The sequence below is a fragment of the Bactrocera tryoni genome, chromosome 1, assembly GCF_016617805.1.
Source record: "Bactrocera tryoni isolate S06 chromosome 1, CSIRO_BtryS06_freeze2, whole genome shotgun sequence".
Taxonomy (NCBI): Eukaryota; Metazoa; Arthropoda; class Insecta; order Diptera; family Tephritidae; genus Bactrocera; species Bactrocera tryoni.
In genome coordinates this window covers 70,334,347-70,356,712 of record NC_052499.1, presented here as the reverse complement: position 1 = coordinate 70,356,712, position 22,366 = coordinate 70,334,347, and the positions used below count along the sequence as shown (strand labels likewise).

The window sequence follows — 22,366 nt, the reverse complement described above, 5'->3', positions numbered from 1 at the left end:
TATGTATAAAAAAATAATAAAGAAATATATAAATATTAGTGGAAGTGAAACCAATCGGTATACTTTAAGGTTAAGTGCGACTATAAAGCAATTTTTCATATTTGTAAGATTATGAAGCTACCTGAAAAACTCCTTATAACAATCTTGACTAACTAAAAACAATTCACGAAATTTTTCATTTTGGCTATTTGTTGATCTTTTTGAGCCATAAGCAATATACGAAGTTGGGCCGCGCGTATTTAATCTTGTTGCACATTCTATTTCACTACTAACCTTTAAATTCGACAAGTTTTCTAAAAAATTTCTCACAAGACCCACCTCCTGAACGCTTCTCACCGTGCGGTAGCATGCAGAAACAATATTCGCAGTATCTTATGGTGCCCGAATTGAGCAAATCGCACGCCAGTTCGGACACAAGTTTGGCATCTCGTGCACAGACACCAATTTTGCAGCAACTGTACATGACAATGACCCATTGGGAGCGTGTTGTTGCCAATTCGGCGGAGAAAAATTTACGCAAACTACGCAAAGCCAAACATTTAGGCAAACGTGATTCATTCGAAGGCATGAGTTCAATGGGTGATCTCAGTGATGTTTCGAGTGTTGACTTTCCATCAATGCTGGAAACACACCAATCGTTAAAATTGAAGGCACGTCGCCAAAATCAGTTTATGAAATCGGCTTCGTTAGGCCCGATGGCACATGAGACATCGTCATCCATTGATTCGGTTGACGAAAATGTGGAGCTGCAGGCAAGATCAGGCGCATCCAGAGCATTGAGCGCACCACCTTTTGTGCTCAACGTTAAGGGTTTGATCACAACAATGTTTTTTTTGCTCGTTACATTAGTTCACTATTAATTGCATTGTGCGACGACCTGCACTGTTCGTATGCTAGTTGAGCGCAAATTTCAATCAATAAACTTAGACTTGTGGGTAGAAAGTGTAAACGTTGCATACACGCAAGCGTTTCATATTGCTGCATTTCAGTTATCATACATGCATAGTACATACGCTAAATAATGCTCGACTAATTGTAAATATTTTCCAGCATTGTCATTTTATCAAGTTTAATCCAATGCTAGGTATTTATTGTAAAGAATCCATACTGCACTCGTGCCTTATAGTCGTTTCAAGGGGTTTAGACTCTCAAAATTTCATAATTTTGGGTATTTACTACTATGGGCAAAAAATAGTAAGACTTTTTTCAGAATTTCGTAATTCTTAAATTATTCTTCGAAATCTATGTCTTCCCCCTCAATATCCCCAATTCAAATTTGTCAACGTATTTTACAATTCTCGAAACAGTTTTTAAACAAAATTTTCGGAATAGTCTTCAATGCGCGTTGCGATTCACGTTTAACATTTCAATTGACACAAAACGGCTTTCCCAGGTAATTTGAGTTTTCTGAATAGCCAAAAATCACACAGAGCTAAACCAGTCGAATACGATGGTTGCGACACAATAAATGGTTGAAATGGTTGAATTGAATCAATGCTGTATGTGACGGTGCATTATCGTGGTACAAATACCAAGAGTTCTCTGCCCATAATTCCATCCTCTTTTTACGAATAACTTCCTGCAAACGGCACATAAGCCTCAAATAGTATTCCTTGTCGGCAGTTTGGCCGATGGGAAAGAATTCGCCTTGCACCACACCTCGATAATCGAAGTAAACTGTGAACATAACCTTGATTTTTGACTTGGTTTGATGGGGCTTTTTCGGCTACGACTCACTCTTGCCACGATATTCGGCCGAATTATCGTTCGTTTCCACGTCGTAAGCATTTATCCAAGGCTCATCGCCAGTAATAACAGGTTTCATGACGCCATGGTAGTCGGAAAACATTGTTTCACAGACGCTAACGCGATGCTGTTTTTGGGAAAAAATTTAGTGATTTTGGAATCAATCGTGCTTTTACTTTTCTTAGGCCCAAATGATCTTTCAAAGTGGTTTTCACTGATTCTTCCGATATTCCAACGATGCCAGTAAGATCTGTTGATTGTCGATTTTTAAGCACCGTCCTGGAAGTGGTTCGTCCCAAAACATTTGTTCACTACAAACAATTATCACCGAAAACCTTTTCCAACATTCTGAACGTTTCGGCACCAGAAATTTGATTTTGCCCACAAAATTTAATGTAACTTTTTTGTTGAATGAGTAAAAATTGCCGAATGCCCTTTATGTACTTCGGAAATACAAGTGTATCCTAAACACTAATGATTATTTGATGTGACATTTGGTAAAGATGTCACTGACGACCTCGAAAAAAAAAAATGTTTCGACGAATGGGTTTTCACGCGAAATTTAAACTAAAAAGTCTTACTATTTTTTGTCCACAGAAGTACATACATATGTGCTGAGGCATTCAGCAGTTTTTTGGAGAGCATAATAAATCAATAAAAAGTTATTAGACTGAATTTCAGTTGCTTGATTCCAATATTAAAATTCAGTCACTGTAAATTTCGATTTTTTTTTTTAATTTCACACTAGGTCTGCCCTTTAGAACTCCTGTTGTTTGTTTTTGATGCGATCTCTGACGAAGAGGCATATACATTTCAGCCCATGTATGTAGAGTAATTCAATCAAAATCATTGTATATGTATTGTAGGTTTATACAATGATCAAAATAAACCAAAAAAAAAGAAGAAAACAACTAAATAATCGATTACTCCAATCGATTAAGTATATTACTCTAGTTTATGACGGAATCAAATCCAATAGATTTTAACAGTAAAAAAAGAAAATAATATTGAGTTTTGGTAACATTAAAAATATATAAACAATCTGTACACATTCATCAAATTTCACCCGAACTGTATAAATAATTTGAAAAGCTCTTTGTAGCTGAAGTTGCTTGTCATTTGCCGAAATCAAATAAAATATAAAATATTTAGCATTTCAATACAATTGTTGATTTTGAACCAAAGCGAATAATACATCCGTAGCAACTGATATATCGTAGAAAATGTGGCCGCCCATATTGTTCAGTAAACTTAATCATCCTGTTGCATTCCCTAATTAAAACAAAAGTGTACTAATTTTGAAAACTTTTTTCTTTCTAACTTTACAACAGATCTTGATGGCGATAGCCAAAACGAAGGTGGTCCAGCCGCTATGTCAGGGGTCGATACAGAATCAGAATCAGATCAGGAGGCTGTGGTCGAAGACGAAGAGCCCGAAACACCATATGTGCCACTCACCGAAGAGGAGTTCGGCTCTGTAAGTCCGTCATATAAATATAGACTCATCTTAATGGCTTGAACAAAAAAAATGCTTTAACATATTGCTCTGTACATAACAGGTGGGTGAGCAGGTGGAGGAGCTCGCAGACGAGAACAAAAGCTTGATTTGGATACTGGTTAAGCAAGTGCGGCCAGGCATGGATTTGAGTAAGGTCGTTTTGCCGACATTCATACTCGAGCCACGTTCATTTTTGGATAAGCTGTCAGATTCATATTATCATGCAGACATCTTGTCGAGGTGAGTGGCGTAACAAGCTAACGTCTTTGTATGATAAATAAAAAATTAAATAACAAATTTTATTTAATAATTTATTTATTAAAAGGGCTGTCACCGAAGATGATCCCTTTACGCGCATGAAGACCGTTGTACAATGGTATCTATCAGGTTTCTACAAAAAACCGAAAGGCTTAAAAAAGCCCTATAATCCAATATTGGGTGAAACGTTCCGTTGCTATTGGGAGCACCCGAACGGTAGCCGTACATTCTACATTGCCGAACAGGTGTCACATCATCCACCAGTGTCGGCGTTTTATGTGACCAATCGCCAGGATGGTTTCTGCATCAGTTGCTCCATCTTGGCTAAATCGAAGTTCTATGGCAACAGCACATCAGCTGTACTGGAAGGCGTTGCCACACTCACGTTGCTACCTCGTGGTGAAACGTATACATTGAACACACCATATGCCCATTGTAAGGGCATACTTGTTGGTACACTGTCCATGGAGTTGGGCGGCAAAGTTAACATTGAGTGCGAGAACACCGGTTACAAGACGGAACTGGAATTCAAGCTGAAACCATTCCTGGGTGGCTCGGACTATACCAATTTAATTTCGGGTAAAATTAAGTTGGGCAAAGAGACCATGGCCACCATAAGTGGTCATTGGGATACCGAAATGACAATCAAAGAAGCTAAAACTGGCGAAGAAACTGTACTCTTTAAAGCGGATGCCGATACGAAGCACAAGCGTCTGGTGCGCTATGTGGTGCCGTTGGATGCTCAGCTACCAAACGAATCGGAACGTTTATGGGAGAAAGTATCGCTAGCGATACGTAGCGACGATCAGGTTGGCGCAACCGAGGAGAAGACCGTGCTGGAGGAAGCGCAGCGCAATTCAGCAAAGGAACGAAAAGTATTATCAATTGAATGGATGCCGGTTCATTTCAACTTCGATCCTATAATAACACAGGTGAGTACGCTAAGCATGGCTTGTAACTTATGTAAGTCGACAAAACAGTGTACAAAGTTGAAGCTTCCTTTAGGAGAAGAGATCAAATATTATAATTATATATCATTCATAATGAAGTTAAGCACTTGTTTTAAAACTATAAAGGTAATGCAATAAAACTAAATTAATATTTCCGTGTGTTATGCAACATTCCCAAAGTAGTTGTGTGTTTATAAGCAACTGTATATGTTTTTTGGCCTTCCAAGTACGAAGAATACCTAATAAATTTTTGAATATACATAATTTATAATAATTTTCAAATCCAGTGACTTTATATTGAGATATAATATTGTTGAAATTTAGACAAAAAATTCATTTAAGCTAAGCTATAACTGTTTCAAAAAACTGTTTGTGTTGAATTTGTTTTTTTATTTGGTATTAGTAGTGTAATATATTTTAATTTAATTTAATTTTTTTTAGGAATAAGGTGATAACTGTTTTTGTGATCTAAATTTTCCCTCAGTTTTTAATATCTTAATAATAATCTTAAAAATTATGTATATTTATTTTCCGTAATTTATTAATTTTATAAATGTTAAGTATCAATAGTAAGTGTATCAAATTTGACTCGGACTGAAATTTTCGGAAAGAAATTTAGGCGGCGATTCTTCCAGTTAAGGTGAAGGGAGCGGTACCAGCCGCGATCACCTTGCGCAATTGCCGTTCCCTGACAGTCGGGTCTAAGTAACCGGAACGGACCCGAATTTTTTTCCAATCAAGGACTGTCAACTCTGCCCCATTCCTTGAAATTGCTTCAGGAATGTTTTATGCCGCCACAACAACAACCTTGTGCAATTAACGTCCGCTAACGATTAGCAGGAAAGAAAAGTTCTGTGAGGCCGACTCAATTAATTTTGTTAAAGTTAAAAAGTGCGGTTGTAGAGAATAGAATCGGTAGGGTTTCTTGATCGTCTATTTGTTACGCCGTCTAAATCAAAAATTCTTATAGGTCCTTAAGCGAAGCTCTCGATGAGTTCACTACCTTCACTGAATACTTTGTCTCCTTACTGTAAAATAGACTCCCTATAACACATCTGCAAACATTTTTACGATGCCGTAGGTGTGATTAAATTGGAAATACAAAATTTCCAGCAAACTCGTTTAATTTTATTCATGAAAAAAATCGTCAGACAAACCTTGTTGCGTCGTAAACAAACAGCTGTCAAATACACACTCATTGACTGCTGGAAACCAAACTTCACACGAACAAGAAGGAACGAACCAAGTTGGAAGAAATTTTTATCGATTGTTATTGTTGTTGTAGCCTTGACCGGAAAAAAATGCGGGTCCGTTCCGGTTACGTAGACCCGAATGTCGTATAAAAGGCATTTTTATCGATTCGTTTTGCGCACTTAGTTTAGTCCATTCCGAGTCAAATTTGATGAGATGTTATTGTAACGTTGGTATGCATATAGTTGTAATATTTGTGAATATCTCGAATACTGTTTAGATCTATTAAAATTATAATTTTTTAACTCTCTACAGTGGATGTATAATTACGCTGACTTGCGTCCGTGGGATCAACGCAACGATTTGAAGCAGTACGAAGCGAATTACAAAGTGCTCACGAAGACACGCCATCGGGCGCCAATGGTGCGTAACCCGAGCATCGTGCCTGCCGATCCAATGCAGTTAATTAAATCATCTTCTCTATTGAAGGTAAAACATAAAAGCCTTTCGATTTTGGGTCTGCCACATGATGAAAAAACCGATTCGAGTGGATCAAATCCGGATGTGAACAAGGAGCCACAACAGAAATCAAACAAATCAATACGAAAGTAAGTGGAAATTTGTTTTTTTTTACTTTATTCTTGATAACCTGTTTTAATAATAAAAATTTTTAAATAATAAATAATTTTGTTTTTTAAATAAATATTTTTTTATTTCAGATTGGTATCAGCTATTGAAAAGATGAATCATACACTGGAGGAGCAAACGAAGCAATTGCGTGTGATCCAAACAAATTTGGAGCGAATCCACTATAATCCCAGACTAATGGCGCCGTCTACATCTACCGGCCGTTACGCCGACATTGTGCCGCGCACCGTGCCACAAACGGTGGTCATAAAATCAATGGTTTATGCATTCGTTGGCTTAGCAGCCTGCTTTGTAATGAAATGGATGTTTAAGTAAATCGAGCATCAACTCAGTTGAAGCGGTGAACGAATCGATAAGTTTAGTTAGGTAAAACGCTTATTGTTCAAATATTCATTGATGTTGTTGTTGTCAGCGCAACGAGATCGTGTGCAATATGTTTCACACAAGTAAATATACATTCATACTTAAATCAAGCGATGTAACCGTAAATAATGCTTAAGTTACGGTTTTACGGTACACATTTTTGCGCTAACTTTAAAATCGTCTTTAAAATAATATGTTACTATAGTATTACCTCAATTTGAATTATGTTAAGCTATTTTAAAAACTTCCTTTGTACTTTTTGCGTTTAGGTCGTAAACTTTTCGAGACACACTTCACTGCATGCATATTGTTTTGTATGCAGGTGGTTTGAAATTATGTAACTATATACATATATGTACATATATGTTTATATACATAAGTCTATTATGTATTTGCGTGAAAAGTGTAAAGAGCTGTGTATGTTGATAAGTGAGATAATAGTTTTATTTGAGCTTTTGTGTGGATAATTCGTTGTCTTCTAAGCCAAGTGTTACCTAGGCATTACCACTGAAGAATTTAAGAGATTAAGGGTCACATTTGTGAGTGTCGGAAAAATGGCAATTACAAAAAAATGCTTAAATTGTTTTATACAAAATATTTATTTAAGGTTAGATTTGAAGAATATACAAGAAAGTTTTTGAAAAAAAAAATATTTTTTGAGTTACACGCGTTATTCGACGGGGCTAGAAAAAGCTGCTGCTGTGATTCCGACTTAACGAGATGAAACATAAAAAAATATTACTGCACTTGAAGATATTGTCTGTACAATGATCTGCGGTCGAAAAAAAAAACAAAATTCCACGAAGTGTATTGTTTTTAAAGTAGAATTTTACCCACATTTTTGGTATTTTCGGCCTGACAGAATATTATTTTTGATAAAAAAAAAAATTGATGGGTCATTGTATGTAGAACTATAGGCAGAATATGCAAACAAATTTGATTGAAATCAGAGATTGGCTCATTTGTCTTCGCGTAATCACTCAAGCATATTTGAAATTTTTTTTCTTCTTAGTTAACAACAGCGCGCCAGCCGTTTCTTCTTTCTTTTTGAAAATTTTAATTTTGAGAAAAACGCGTTTAATGTTAAACTGATATGTTAAGCTGTGCTGATTGAGCTGAGCAGCTATGTACATTTTAGAAGGCTGTAACTCAAAAACTACTATATTAAAAGTCAAAATTTGATATCTCATTAAAATTTTAGTATAATATTATTTCACACAAAATGTGCCCCTTAAAAAAATTTTCATTAAAAACTTGAACTTCGACAGTTTTCACTTCTTTACTAGTTGAAAAATTTAATTATGCTATAGTGCAGGAGTCTGACCTACAAATCTCCAGAATTGTAAGTGCCAAAATCTTAGCCATCGTTTAAGTAAGACTTTGACACTAAACATTCTGGAGATTTTTACGTGACTCCAAAATCGAACTGTATGTGGTTCACACAACTATTCACACGTAATCTTTTCCTATTTGTTGATAAGTTTTTAAAAGCTGTTTTGAGGTTAGTTGCTTTGAAAGCAAAAGGAATCGGTAGAATTTTTAACTATAATTTAGTTGTGTATTACAACCATTCATTGTAAACTCACTGTAAACATACCTAAGAAATTTGATTTCATTATATACGAAGGCTTTTCAAAAGTTATTTACATATAAATTCTTAAATTCCTTTATAAATACTACAAGTATATATTTTTCAATCATTATAAAACATATATTAAGATTAAAAGAAGAAGAAGCAGATGTTGTTAGCTGTGTGTTGGATTTGTGGAAAAGCTGTTGTTCGTGCTAGCGAGATATTATGATGTATTTTAACTCATATGTATTTTTATTATGTATCGTGATCGTGTCGTGATTTGTATCAACGAAGTAAGACATTTAAAATTTAAACAATTAATACATATTTATAACATGTTCTGATTATCGCACCAAGCATCGACGGTTACATTTAGAAAATAACTGTCTGTCTCTCTCTCTCTCTAACTCTCTCGGTCACACAACACGCACTTGAACTGCATATAAATTAAAGAAATTTTGAAATTTTCCAAACAAATAAAAGCACCATGACAGGAATCACAACACAAATTCGCTTATTAGCCACGATTAAACTATAGAAATTATTGCTATGTACGCTAAATAAAATTTATTCTGTAAGAACATAACAAAAGGAGTAAGATGAAGATGATTACCTACATAAGTACACAAATGCTGTTAACATTTCAAGTCCAATAAACGAAACTCTATACTTTACCGCTTTTGCGTTTTTCAATTGTGTTATATTCCAGGTATGGATTATTTTTAATACTCTGGTGAATATATTTATAAATAAAATATTCTACACCTATGCTTCATCATATCTATTCCAGAAATTGGATTGGCGGCTTTAGTTTTATGTTTCTTGTTCTACATATTTTTAATGATCAAACCTTTACTTATTGAAGTCATGTTCTTTTGTTTTTAATTTTTGGTATCATTACTCATGAGGTTAAATCCACGTCAGAATAAAAAAAGGGCTTTTTTCCTTATATGTACATCGAAAGAACTTATGTATATTTAAAGCAAGAAAAAACGTTAGCATCGGTTGCACTAAAACTATAATACCCTTCACAAATACAAAAGACATAGACAGACTATTGTGCAGTCAATTAGCCGGTGTTCTGGTGTTTCAGACTCCAAGTCGCAGAATCGGCAATTGCGGAGCAGCTAAATTCTGGTGTGAGGACTAACCGCAATGAAAGGTTCCGGTCCTACCATTTGGTAGACGCTGCGGAGCGGCCAGAAAAACAGAGGTATATATACGAGCGGACGGACAGGCAGACGGATGTGGCGAAATCGACTTAGCTCGTCGCATACATATACTTTATAGGGCTATTGGCGCAACCTTCTGTAAGGTGAACAGAATCATAAACATTTTAAGTTGATTCGGCAAATAGTTTCGGAGATAATAGTGTATGTGTAAGAATTTTTTGACTTGATGTATGGAACTTCTCTGAAAGGGCTGAACCCATCGACTTCAAATTTTCACACAATCTTCTTAGGTCCGGTAGTGATCGAAGAATAAGATTTCTCACTCTGAGGTGTAAATATTTTCACAAATAACGATTTTTTTTGGAAAGCCGTTATTTTGTAAAAAAATAACAAAATTCCGACTAGTTCATCGATCATTACTGCTATTCCACTATTGCAATAATAATAGTTTTCGGATTAAACTTAATTTTAAAACTTTACGCGTTTTTTCTGACAAAAGGATATAACCCCTTAATGCAAAACGAATCATAATTTTTCACGATTTACGGCATGCTGCCGGGTTGACAGTCGTTGGCCGGATAAAACTTCGGATCCGTTCCGGTTACTTAGACCCGACTGTCGTGGGAAAGAAGACATAACCTGCCTTAACCTGTGGTTAAGGTATATTTTTATATTGATAAATGAGACCATGACAATTTATTAAAACTAAGGGAAATTCCTTTTTATGAAAACATTTATTTTTAATTTTCGCACAATACAAATGTTTGAATTCAGAAAAGTTTTCTCGGTTTGAAATTTGCACTGGTCATTTCCACGACGTCTTAGTTGTTGTTGCATATCATATAGGCTAGATGGAAATGACAGAGCTGATAGTTTTTTAAAGGATATAGATTTAACAGCCAGTACATGGGAACAAAATTTGTTCTTGTAGTGGCAGAACACATTCCAGAAGTAATTTCGAGGAATGGTGCTGAGTTGACAGTCCTTGGCCGGATAAAAATTCGGTTGCGATCCGGTTGCTCACATACAAGAATTCTTCGGACGCATTCGGTTATTTTATTTCATATTAGAACATCATGTGCTACCTCATTCATTCCGCGAAGCCAGTTGTAAAGCAGCATTAAACGATAAAGACTCAAAATTACTTTTTCTAAATTAATAACGTTTTGAGAATTATAGTGATAAGCAGAAGAAAATGGAAGTAAAATCGAAGAGAATAAAATTTCATTGATAATGTAACATAGCAGCTTGAGAGCTCTAAATTCCGACTTTAGTGGCATTTAGCAACCGTTACAATTCCTGCAAAATGCCTGCAAATATACACAAATGGAAGTTAATACAATTTTACATAGAAATTCAGATTTTAAATAAGTCGAAAATTCACATACATATACATAAAAACTCAGAAATGTTGAAATATTAAAAGTCGCATAGGTATTTTCTGCTTACAAATATCGCTTTATTCTACATGGATTTTATTAAACGTTTTTGTTCTACGCACATTATAATTGGTTTTATACGTAATAGTACAATTATGCATGTTAAATATAATTTGCTTGTTCTTCTTTTTTTTTTTTTAATTTAACTTTATTTTATTTTTTACCTTTTTTTGCGCTCAAAAACATCCGCACAAACAAGAAGCGAACTTTTTTTGAAACAAAAGAGAACACCCTGTATGTGTATGTATATATAGCAGAGACTTGCGAGAGTAAGGGAAATTGTAACATTTTCGGCAATTCGCAGAAGTTTACCACGAAAACCAAATTATTTATTTTCATAGCAACGCAGAAAAATCAGTTGTTGTAGGAAAATTTACCGTCATAAATATGCTGAAAAATGCTTTTGTCAATTGAGCAAATTTTTCCAAGCTTTCTACTTGATTTGACATCAAAAACATTTTTTAAGAAAAAATCAAGCCATTTTGGCTAAAGATTTACTTAAATTAACTATGAAACATTAAAATAAATTATTTAAATATTTTAAATCAAACTTGAAATATTTAAAACCAATCTCGAAATGTTTAAAATCAACTTTGAAATATTTAAAAATAAACCATTTAAAATGTATTTAATCACTAAGCTCTGTCCTCTCATTTTCTACAAATTACAGGGTTCGTAGTTTCGTCGGCGTCTACTTTTATTATAAGAATTCCTCTCCATTATAGTATATCTCTGAGTGTCCAACATATTATCTACATTATTATTGAAATATATAGCAAGTTTAACGGAATAGCCGAATCTTTTTCCACATAATTTGGAAAATTTTGAAACTGCATTTTTACCCTGCAAGTCAGCTTCTGGTTAATTACCAGGTATTACTTTTAAAGTTTCAATGAGTTTATTAAGAGCGAATTGAGAGCACTAACCGAAACTCTTGTGAACGTGTGATCGCTTTCTTAATATTCTGGTCAATGAATTGCAATGTGTGTATTTATTGGTTCCATGAAATATTTTCATTGGAGTTTCGAGTAGGCTTGCTGGGTATATTATTTCCGTGTTTTGGTTATGAATTAACTTCACTTTTAGTGCTGCGGACAACTAAAACGTAAAATATGATGTCAAATATTACATAAAGAATTTAACAAAGGATTTGCGATGCTCAAAGCTCTTGACTAACTCAAATTTTGAGTGTGGTGCCGAGTAGCTTACGACTTCTATGATTTTTCGCTAACTTTGTATTCATAAAAATTATGATTATAAACAAACTATTGTGGACTAAACAGAATAGAAATGAAAAATTTTAAATATTTTAAATTTTTAACATTTTGCTAAATTATTTCCTAAACGAGATTCAACATGTCTTCAGAATTAAAGCAATTGTCACAAATGTTTTCACTGGAATTCTAAAAACCTGGAAGTAGTACAGTTAACTCAAAATGAACTGTCAAACATTATTGTAAATAACGGTAGACATAAAATATTTTCACGGTGGAAACTGCAAATCAAAATCAATTACTTAACCTCAAAGGACAAATCAGAGTAGTGAAATTTTTACCACGAAATACTAACATTTACTATTGCCACATCCCTATATTTTATGGCATACAGAATGATTTTAAGCCATAACGAAACTTTCCTTAAATCTGCGTTGCTGTTGTTGTCATACGCATTCGCACTTACTCAAGCAGCTCTTTAGTATATAATAAATTTACATGGACAATACATATTGCACAGCAGGTAGGTAACTCATTACGTTTAGCAGCTGGTTATAGTTATTGAACACCGAAATAACAATGGTGTTTGTTTACTTCCATTGTTTCTACCACCTATGGTACCAAGTGTGGTGGGTATGCTGATAATGCGATTTATATCTATCTTTATTGGTTGTGTGGGTTATTGTTATTGTTATCTGCTATTTCCAACTTTCCAATTGGGCTAGTTAGCCAATACATCTATTACTATTATTATTACTGCATATAGCTTTTGATCCACCAACGTCGTTATGCTTATTATTGGATAATTATTTGCATGGCCATTTTAACAATTGTGAATTCTGACATGATTAATGAGAGTGCTTTTCTGCCGGAATTGCTTAGGGCAATAGGAACAGCTGTAGGGCTTTTCGCCAGTATGTATCTTTAAATGATTATTCAAGGTGGACAGTTGTCGAAAGTTCGACTCGCATACTTTGCATTTATATGGCTTTTCGCCGGTGTGCGTCTTAATGTGGTTAGCCAAAGTGCTTTGTTGTGAGAAGGCCTTTCGGCAAATGGCGCATGGAAATGGGCGGTCCGGACTCTCCAGCATTAAGCTATCGGCCTCGTTTTTGAAACGACGACTGGTGTTGGGATTGAATGGCTCCTTCGCAATGGTGCTAACTGTGGTGTTGCTATCGAGAAAATGCAAAAGTGGATGTTCGGCTTGCAATTGTTGATGTACCATGTTATTGAGTGGTGGATGTTCTCCATGTGCTACAAGACTTGATGTGGTCATATGGTTGAGTCCGTGTGGTGCTGCCATTGTTGTTGTTGTGGTTGGCACTGCATTCGTATTGCTGGCGGCTGTTTGCGTGTAAATTTAAATAAAAGCTTTGTTAGGGGGAAATTGGAGTTAAAATTTCTCAGTCGAACGGCGAACACACAAAAGGCTCACCTGTGGTGTGTGTCTTCATGTGGTTGGTTAGAGTACTCTGCTGTCGAAATTGCATGGAACAAAAGGAACAGGCATATGGCTTATCACCGGTATGGATCTTTTTGTGATTGGTTAAAGTGGCCAGTTGACTGAAGGACTTGTCACATGTGTCACACTTATACGGCTTAGGATCGATGTGTGTCCGCTCATGGTTATGTAGTGTACTTAGTTGTGGGAAACGTCTTTTGCATACATTGCACTGATACGGTTTGACCAGCTCTTCGGCCTGCGGTGAGCTGTAGCTACCAGTATAAAGGGTTTTTGTTATTGATCGATTTTGATAGTCTACCATTTGATTTTGAGCCAATTTCGAATTGCGATGATTTAGTTTATTACCCGGCTGATAATTCAACAATGAGGTTGGGGTACTCGATTCTGTAATAAAATTTTGAAATAGCACTTATTCGGTTGTGTGGATATAAAATGCTTAACCTTTATGTGTCTTGATGTGGTTGATTAGTGTACTTTGTTGGCGAAAATCTTTTGCGCATATAGAGCATGTGAACGGTTTTTCGCCAGTATGAATTTTCACATGATTGGTGAGCGTTGAAATTTGGCGGAAGGCTCGATCGCAATGCTTACACTTGTACGGCCGCTCATCGGTATGGATTTTCATATGATTGCGCAAAGTAGTTAACTGTCGAAATTTATTCTTGCAGACGTGGCATTCCTTCTTCTTGCGCGGATCATCGACTTTCACCTCAATCGGTTCGGGTTCCGGTACCTCGACTTTCGTTGGCGGCACTGGTGTTGGATTCGGTGTATTTGTTGTAGAAATATCAAGTAGATGTACCAGCGGATGTTGCGGGTGTAGCATAGCCTGATGCGTTGGATGTTGTATAGCTTGTACAGCAGTCAATTGATGTAATGTAAATGGTGTACTGCCCGTCGCTATGGTAGTCTGCTGCTGCACTGTGGTGGGCGTGCCACCATGCGTTGATATTTGCGGTGGCGGGTAATGTTGGTAGTTAGCCATTGCAGTGGCGTGGTTGAGGTGCATCTTTCATGAGGTATCGTAGAAAATCGATAGTTTAAATTTTTATTGTCTGCGTTCGAAGTACAAATTCATAAAATGCCTACAAAATTCAATTAAAAACAATTATTAAACACCAGAGGACGCTGCGGTAGCTTTTTCTCACCGTTCAATTGTTATTTTAGGCTGTCTGCAATGGGCAACGTGCCACCCGTTTCCAGCTTCACTTATTCACAGTAAAAACACAAAAACTACACTTGGAAAACACATTATATTACACTTCTTGATATATTTTACACTTCTTTTATGTGAAATTGCATTTTGCATGAATTATTTTTTGATTTGTATAAAAATCGACGCTCAAGGATGAAAAATTTTCAGGAAAAGAAAACAAACCAGCTGGGTTGGTCAGTGTCAAGCTATCAAAACAAAATTGACAGTTGGCAGTGTTGCAGTTTCCAGTTGGATAGCGTGGCTTTTGTGGTGAAAACATGAAAATGTGCTGCCTTATCGGCCAAGTAAGTACTATTACTGTGTGTTTTAAGTGTTTGAACTTAAAAGTTATACATTAAAAACAATTTCAAAATTATATCCAAATCTGCTTTAATATGGGCGAAATATTTTTTAATCAGCAAAGTTGTTTTGTAACAAATACGGGTGTGTCTACCAATTAGAAAATAGTATGGCAATATGCACGAGTACAAAACAATACCAACCCTGATTGGAAAGTGGTGACATTTTAAATGCTGCGTTTTTCAATTGTCAAAGTTTCTGTTGTCTAATGTTTTGTAAATGAATAAATTTCTGTTTATTCATCAAAGACGGCGCTGGTTTACAAAAATTCAATATTTCGTTTTAATAGACATCTGTCTACTACAACAAAATTAAAAGTGATGAGTAATAAAGACGAAGCCGGGCCGTCAAAAAAGCCAAATGAACACAATCATCCGCCCCGAAGTGATAGTACAGAACGTGAGGAAGTTGCACCAAGCCCAAGTAGTAAGTTTCCGGCAACAAAAGGGACAATATACATACATATGTCTACAGTTTCGATTGTATAAACAAAAGGAAAAGAAAACAATGCTCGTCTTCATATATTTCAAGGCCTTGATTTGTTCTTAACTTTTATCTCCGGAGTTGTATTGCAAAGTGAAAGTTCATTCAAATGCATCTCTGCGTTTGAGATGCCATGCGACCGGTTTCTAACTATCCGTGCTCAGACGCACTAGTGTATACAAAAACCGAAACCACTTAATTGGTACAGTAGGGTTAAAAACGTACTAATTTATTTGGGGAGCACAAATAAACTTGTCTACCAGTCGTTTATTTGGTATATCATAGAATCACAATTATAAACCTATTTTTAATAAAATTATAACCAAATGCTATAAGTTTTTATATATTATATAATGCGATTTGATTTTTTAACGATTAACTTAATTTGAATCTAGCAAACAGCCTAATTCAATCTTCAGTAAAAACCACTTAAGAACTACACACTAATAATCTGATCTTGGGTTTAAACTACTGGGCTAAATGTTTACTATTTTATTAATTTTTTTTATTATACCCTGATCATCTACGAAGAAATTGTTCAGACTGGAACACTATAGCATTTAGCTGCCATACAAACCGTAAGATTTAAATCAAGTTCTTACAAGGAAAACTTGAACCTGTGAAGGGCATTTTACCTTTGATGGAACCGAAGATACTCGTTTTTTCTTGCTTTTGTTTATAATTTATTTCTAAAATGTGTCTTAAAATTACTTTTTCTTTTAGGTGTGTTGGAATCTATTCGGGCGAATTTAACCCACTTGTTCTCCAGGCTTTCAGTACATCAAGAACCAGCGGCGACTGGGGTGAAATTAGAATATATTTCAAATTATAAAACTTATGAAAGCTAATGATATTCTTCATTATCTAGGTTATTCCAAGTTTAACGTTTGATGGATTTCTGCAACACTGGAAAGATAATGGGTTTAGAAAAATTATTACGTTAGTTGGAGCGGGTATATCAACATGTAAGTTTAAATGGTTATCACTTGTCGTTTTTCTTTCTTTCTTAACTTTCATCTTCTTTATATAATTAGTTTTCCAAATATTTATTATTATTTTCCTTTAATAAAAAACAAGTGATAATTTTTAATAAAAAAATTATAAATTATTGTCTAAACACACTATTATTTAAAATTATTTTAGCTGCTGGCATACCGGACTTTAGAACACCTGGAACGGGGCTTTACGACAACTTAAAGAAATATGATCTACCACATCCAACCGATATATTTGAATTGGATTATTTTTTGGACAATCCAAAGCCATTCTTTTCTTTAGCCAAAGAGTTGTACCCTGGACACTTTACTCCGACACCAACTCATTACTTCATACGACTTTTAAATGACAAAGGTTTGTTGGTTCGTCATTACACACAGAATATTGACTCTTTGGAGCGTATTGCTGGCATACCCGAGGAGAAGATGGTCGAAGCGCATGGTACATTTCACACAAATCATTGTCTTGAATGCACGACATTGTATTCAAAAGAATGGATGAAAGACAAATTATTCACCGATACTTTACCCCTGTGCGACCATTGCGGTGGCATTGTCAAACCCGATATTGTTTTCTTTGGTGAAAATATGCCCGAGAGTTTCTATAATATGCCAACCGAAGATTTCAAGGACTGCGATCTGCTTTTTATTATGGGTACATCATTGGAGGTGTATCCTTTCGCTTCGTTGGTTGGGTATGCAGAACCTTCATGTCTACGTGTACTGATCAACAGGAATTTCGTTGGAAAATTTACGAGCCCGGTGAATAAGCGAGATATCTCCTATGTAGGTGATTGTGATGACGCTGTGTGGAAAATAGCTGAGGCGCTGGGCTGGACTGATGAGCTCAAAGCATTGATTAAAAAAGAAACAGGACAATTTGAAAAGCAAAAGCCCAAGAGCGTCACTTTAAAACCTGAGAGCGAGAAATCAAAACAAACGAAGGACAAAAAATCCTAAATAATAATACCTAATAAGTTTAATAACAATACAATGGTTTAGATAACACAAATGGGTTTTGTGCAATAGGGATACAAATAAATGTGTGAAAGTGAAATAATCTGTAAATAAATGTAGTGGTTATTATAACATACATTAGGTGATATGTAGACGGCTAGAGATTTGAAATACTACTGAAATTGACTATATATAATAAAATCATAAAAATGTAAAAATATTTGATTGATTAACTTTGTTTCTTGTGTGCGTATATGTATGTATTATAGTGTACTCTACGACTTTATTATGAACAATTGGGTGGGATAAAGTAAGTAAGCCATACCTTACCATTTTCTAAATAAAAATAAGATTCACAATTGAGGGTTGCGATTTCTTTTTATTACAAAATTTTGGATTAAAAACTAGATTTTCAATTTTTAATTCTGGCATTGAAAATATTTCTTTTAAGTAAAAATTGGAGTAACAAAAAATTATTTTTTTTTAATTTTTTGATTATAATTATATAGGAAAAAGGACAAGAAAGAAGCAAAACAACTTAATTAAAAATACTTAAATGTGATTTAGAGCAAAAGAGGCTAAACTGTGTTGGTATTATATTAAAACTAAGCTTCCCTTTCCGAAAGGTAACAAAAAGGTAGAGAACGAAGTACGCAAGGCGAAAAAATATTAATTTTAAAATAATTTTTCCAAAACGACTTTTAATTAAAAACCTGGTATTTCGAATTTAAATATTTTGATTTTATTTTAAATCCAGGCATTAAAATTTATATTTTAAATACTATAACCTAAAAATAATGGACATATGTATGTAGATATGGAGTTATCTGTATAAATGATCATGATGAATAGACAAGTTTAATTCCGAGTTACTGCTTTGGTATATCCGTTCCTTGGCCCCCAAGGGGGGTATTGCAGATGGGCGTAGTCAGGCCATTGCCACGCTCACAAAACATCAAGAATCGAAAATCTACAAAGTATCATAAATAAGCTCTGAAATAAAATACACATATAGACATATATGGGTGTAAAATTTTTTAAAAAGTGGGCATGTCCTTGACCTCTAATAAGCAATAATAACCAAATACGTTCTGGACAAATTGTTTCGGTTTTGGTAGAAACTACTACTCCGATAAATCGATCAAAAAATATGAAAGGTTCCTACAATTTTACACCCAATATTGATCAGTATTCAGTTTGTACGATGGACGTTGCACTGCCCTCATTTAGGTGAAAACCCCATATCTCGTGACCTACTCGACCGATTTTAATCAAATTCGATAGCTAACTAATATTATCTTGATATTCCTACATTGCAGTTCGAAAATGTGCGAAAAACATACCTCCCATATAAGAAGTGTGGGATGAGATAGATACCGAGAGTTGAAGAGGAAAGCGTTTGCACGCATTTGTACACAAAAAAGATAGGGGCCGAAATGCCTTGATGCTCGAAAACTCTGTGAAAAGATGCGACGACTAACAGAAAGTTTCAAGACCGGAGCATACTCTTGTAGAACCTCCAGAGGGGATCTAGTCACTGATGCCGAGAGAAAACTGAAAATTTGGAGCGAACCCTTCTCCAGCCTGCAGAATGGCAGTGAAAGCATAACACTAGGAGATGGTGAACGCGATTTCCCAATCGATAACGATGGAGCGGATGTTCAATTGCTCGACCATGTAGAAGTTCGAATAGCAATTACCGATGGATTGCCGGCCGAGCTATTCAAACACGGCGGCAAAGAACTGATGAGGAGCATCCATCAGCTTCTTTGTCGAACATGGTCGAACGAAAGCATGCCAGATGATTGCAAATTAAGTGTTCTCTGCTCAATCTACAATAAGGGAGATCCATTAATCTGCGCCAAGTACCATGGGATAAGCCTCCTCGTCATCGCATATAAGGTGCTATCGAGCATATTGTGTGAAAGATTAAAGCCCACCGCCAACAAACTAAAAATCAACAACTGACAGACATTCACCATGTGCCAAGTCCTGGAACAGACACGTAAAAAGAAGATCGACACACACCACCTCTTCATCGAATTCAAAGCTGCTTTTGACAGCACGAAAAGGAGTTGCCTTTATGCCGCTATGTCTGAATTTGGTATCCCCGCAAAGTTAATCGGCTGAGTAAACTGACGTTGAGCAATATCAAAAGCTCCGTCAGGATCGGAAAGAACTTTTACGAGCCGTTCGATACCAAACGAGGTTTCAGAAAAGGCGACTCCCTATTGTGCGACTTCTTCAATCAACTCTTAGAGAAAATAATTCCAGCTGCAGAACTAAATAGAGAAGGTACCATTTTCTATAAGAGCGTACATCGGCTAGCGTACGCCGATTATATTATATCATTGGCCTCAACAACCGCAACATTAGTTCTGCTTTCTCCAGACTGGACAAGGAAGCGAAGCAAATGAGTCTGGTAGTGAACGAGGGCAAGACGAAATATATCCTGTCATCAAGCAAACAGTCGTCGCATTCGCGACTTAGCTCCCACGTCACTATTGACAGTCATAGATAATTTCGTCTCTCTTGGTCCTTGGGCTATGCAATCTCTAAAGTAATTGATCCCGATCCCTTGGTTGACGTCTTTAACCTTACCTCATCACCTCAATATATTGACTTTAGCTTTTTCAATTGAGTTTATAATATATCTTATTTGAGCATGATTGATCAGATTGTTCAGATCAGTTCACTATTGCATATATGTAGCTGTCATACAAACGGAACGATTGATTTCAAGTTCTTGTAAGTGTTTGTGAAGGTTTGAAGGAAACCCACCATTCTGGCTTTGGTGCAACCAAAATTAACGTTTTTTATTGTTTAAAATAAAGTTTTGCCAACACCTGAAGGTATTTCACAGGCTTTGATTCTTGTTTCGATAGCATAAAATGTTCCGCTACACCGAAAGTTATCCATGGCCTTTCTTTTTATTTTCAACTTTTCCACGTTTTTCGTTGACTAGATCGATGAAATCCAAATTGAGACATTCACTTAGCTTCCATTCATTTAGCTGTGAACACCAACAAGAACTGTAACATCGATTGATTGTAGACAATTATCAAGTAAAAACAATAAAACTATTTAGGAGAGTAATGAGGTTGGGCGGGGTTACAGGCAGTGAACCACCGGTTGTCTGTTGCTGATGAGCACACAAAAAGAAGGCAGTTAACCGCATTCGAGTGCAGCGCTCGTGCAGTGGCATTCAATGCGTCTAACGGTATCTTTATGTTTATACATATGTATGTATAGTTTGTGTATTGCCACATTTACGAGTACTAAAATGCGGCAAAGTGCAGCACAGGTTGAAATGCCACAGTTTGTTGATGAAGTTTCTGCGGTAAATTGACCGACTGAGGACAACTCGGCTGCACACACTAATTAAAACCAGATGCAGCATTAGTGGGCACACACATACTGGTACATATGTACATACCATATATATAGTTGTATAAATACTATATACAAGTATGGTTTGTTAAACGATTATAGCGAGGGGTGTATTAGGAAATAATGAGTAACTGGGGCAAATTTTGCGGACGGTATGAGAGGCAAGTTAAACAGACGAATGGCACACTTTTTAAGTAGCAGAGAATATGGATAATAGAGAACAGAGGTATTTCATCAAATCTTTGCTTTAAGATCGGCGGTGTTGTAATGCCATTATTTGACAGCTGTTTCTTTAGCAAGTTTTCGGCTGATTCCAAGATTCGTTATCACTTTCGGTTGTCAATAGTGGCACGAAGAATTTCACATTAATTTGGATGATGAAGGGGATGAAAGAACAATTCTCTTTTACGGTCAGGTCTACTTAACCTGTACGGATCCTTCTTTTTACTCAGCTAAGTACTGTCAACTCGGTATCATTTGTTAAAAATATTTTGGGAAGGCTAGACAATAATAAAAGTGCGGTCAGGTCTAGGTGTAGGGTAGGTACACGGATTCTTTAAAATAGTTTTAGGAAGGCTGCAGAACGACAACACCATTTAAATTCACCGTAAATTCGGTCGGTGACGTTTGCAAGATTCGTTAACTCTACTTATGATTTACCGACGTCATCAACAAGACATACTGAAGCGCTTTCTCCTTTGAAAGTTCGGGCTCTATAATCTCCAAAGATTACGATTCTTCAATCGTTTGATAAAAAATGGATATTTCAGGCAATGCGTGGCAAGAGAACCGATCTGGAAAAGTCCAATTAGAACATTAGAACTCCTATAACTGCTCGCTAGACCCCTTGCGATCAGTCCTAACTTGGACCAGAAAGATCTAGCATACGCACAGATGTTAATATCTGACCAGCGCTTCTCGAGCTCACATGAGACCAAACCATTCAGTAATGCCTCGCAAGTACTCAGTGGAGCTAGTGAGACAGAATTACTTAACCCATGGTCGGGAATCTAACCGGTCTAAACATGAAGTAACTCGATGCCAGAGAAAGGAATTCGAGACATCCCTTCAGGAGTCTCGAGGGTACGATCAGGGATGTTAAGGATAGTATCGCCGCTCTGCCACCAGAGTGGATAGTCATCACTCTTAAAGAGGCTGCACTCCGGAGCTATAGATCTACACTTCCGTTAGGAAGACCCTGTATTGCTCAGAAAGCCTGCACCTGTTGTTGAAAGATATACATAGTTCTCGACAGTATTCTCCTGCACAAAACCCTTCCCGCAACCTTTTATCCATCCGTAAATCGATGACTCTCCCCACTCGGAATTCTTTAGCCTAAAGGCTCCCTCCAGCCATGTGAGAAGAGTGTGCAAGGCAATGTCTACTGACCGGCCTTATACTATATGCGAGCTGTGTCCTAAGTACATTTTAACTTTGAGCAAGCAATTCTACTTCAGAATTACTAG

The 22,366-nt window shown here is 36.0% G+C and overlaps 3 protein-coding genes across 7 annotated transcripts in view; 2 read left to right on the top strand and 1 right to left on the bottom strand.

The window, feature by feature from the left end:
- The window catches only part of LOC120782326 (oxysterol-binding protein-related protein 8), a 47,972-nt gene extending 39,071 nt beyond the window's left edge, over positions 1–8,901 (top strand). For 2 of the 4 annotated variants that reach the window (XM_040114550.1, XM_040114547.1), the window contains 5 exons: positions 3,078–3,223; positions 3,306–3,484; positions 3,570–4,434; positions 5,959–6,251; positions 6,363–8,901. In XM_040114550.1, the coding sequence (XP_039970484.1) occupies positions 3,078–3,223; positions 3,306–3,484; positions 3,570–4,434; positions 5,959–6,251; positions 6,363–6,606 (1,727 nt within the window). In that variant the 3' untranslated portion in view covers positions 6,607–8,901. Of the gene's footprint in view, positions 1–312; positions 811–3,077; positions 3,224–3,305; positions 3,485–3,569; positions 4,435–5,958; positions 6,252–6,362 lie in introns of all 4 variants that reach the window. The other 2 variants (XM_040114548.1, XM_040114551.1) reach the window with 2 other exon arrangements.
- A 1,933-nt stretch (positions 8,902–10,834) lies between these two features.
- Positions 10,835–14,919, bottom strand: LOC120773757 (gastrula zinc finger protein XlCGF26.1). Of its 2 annotated transcripts, XM_040102829.1 has the most exons (4): positions 14,669–14,919; positions 13,962–14,605; positions 13,491–13,904; positions 12,876–13,399 (listed from the first exon to the last, which is right to left on the bottom strand). In XM_040102829.1, exons 2-4 carry the CDS (start codon positions 14,527–14,529, stop codon positions 12,876–12,878), a joined length of 1,506 nt encoding a protein of 501 aa, XP_039958763.1. In that variant the 5' UTR covers positions 14,530–14,605; positions 14,669–14,919. The 2 variants fall into 2 exon arrangements, with proteins under 2 accessions (XP_039958771.1, XP_039958763.1); XM_040102837.1 differs by lacking the exon at positions 14,669–14,919 and having other exon boundaries at positions 10,835–13,399; positions 13,962–14,529.
- A 324-nt stretch (positions 14,920–15,243) lies between these two features.
- On the top strand, positions 15,244–17,730 carry LOC120766321 (NAD-dependent protein deacetylase Sirt2). The gene is made up of 4 exons (XM_040091743.1): positions 15,244–15,501; positions 16,282–16,361; positions 16,427–16,523; positions 16,702–17,730. Exons 1-4 carry the CDS (start codon positions 15,396–15,398, stop codon positions 17,511–17,513), a joined length of 1,095 nt encoding a protein of 364 aa, XP_039947677.1. The 5' UTR covers positions 15,244–15,395; the 3' UTR covers positions 17,514–17,730.
- The last annotated feature ends 4,636 nt before the right edge of the window (positions 17,731–22,366 follow it).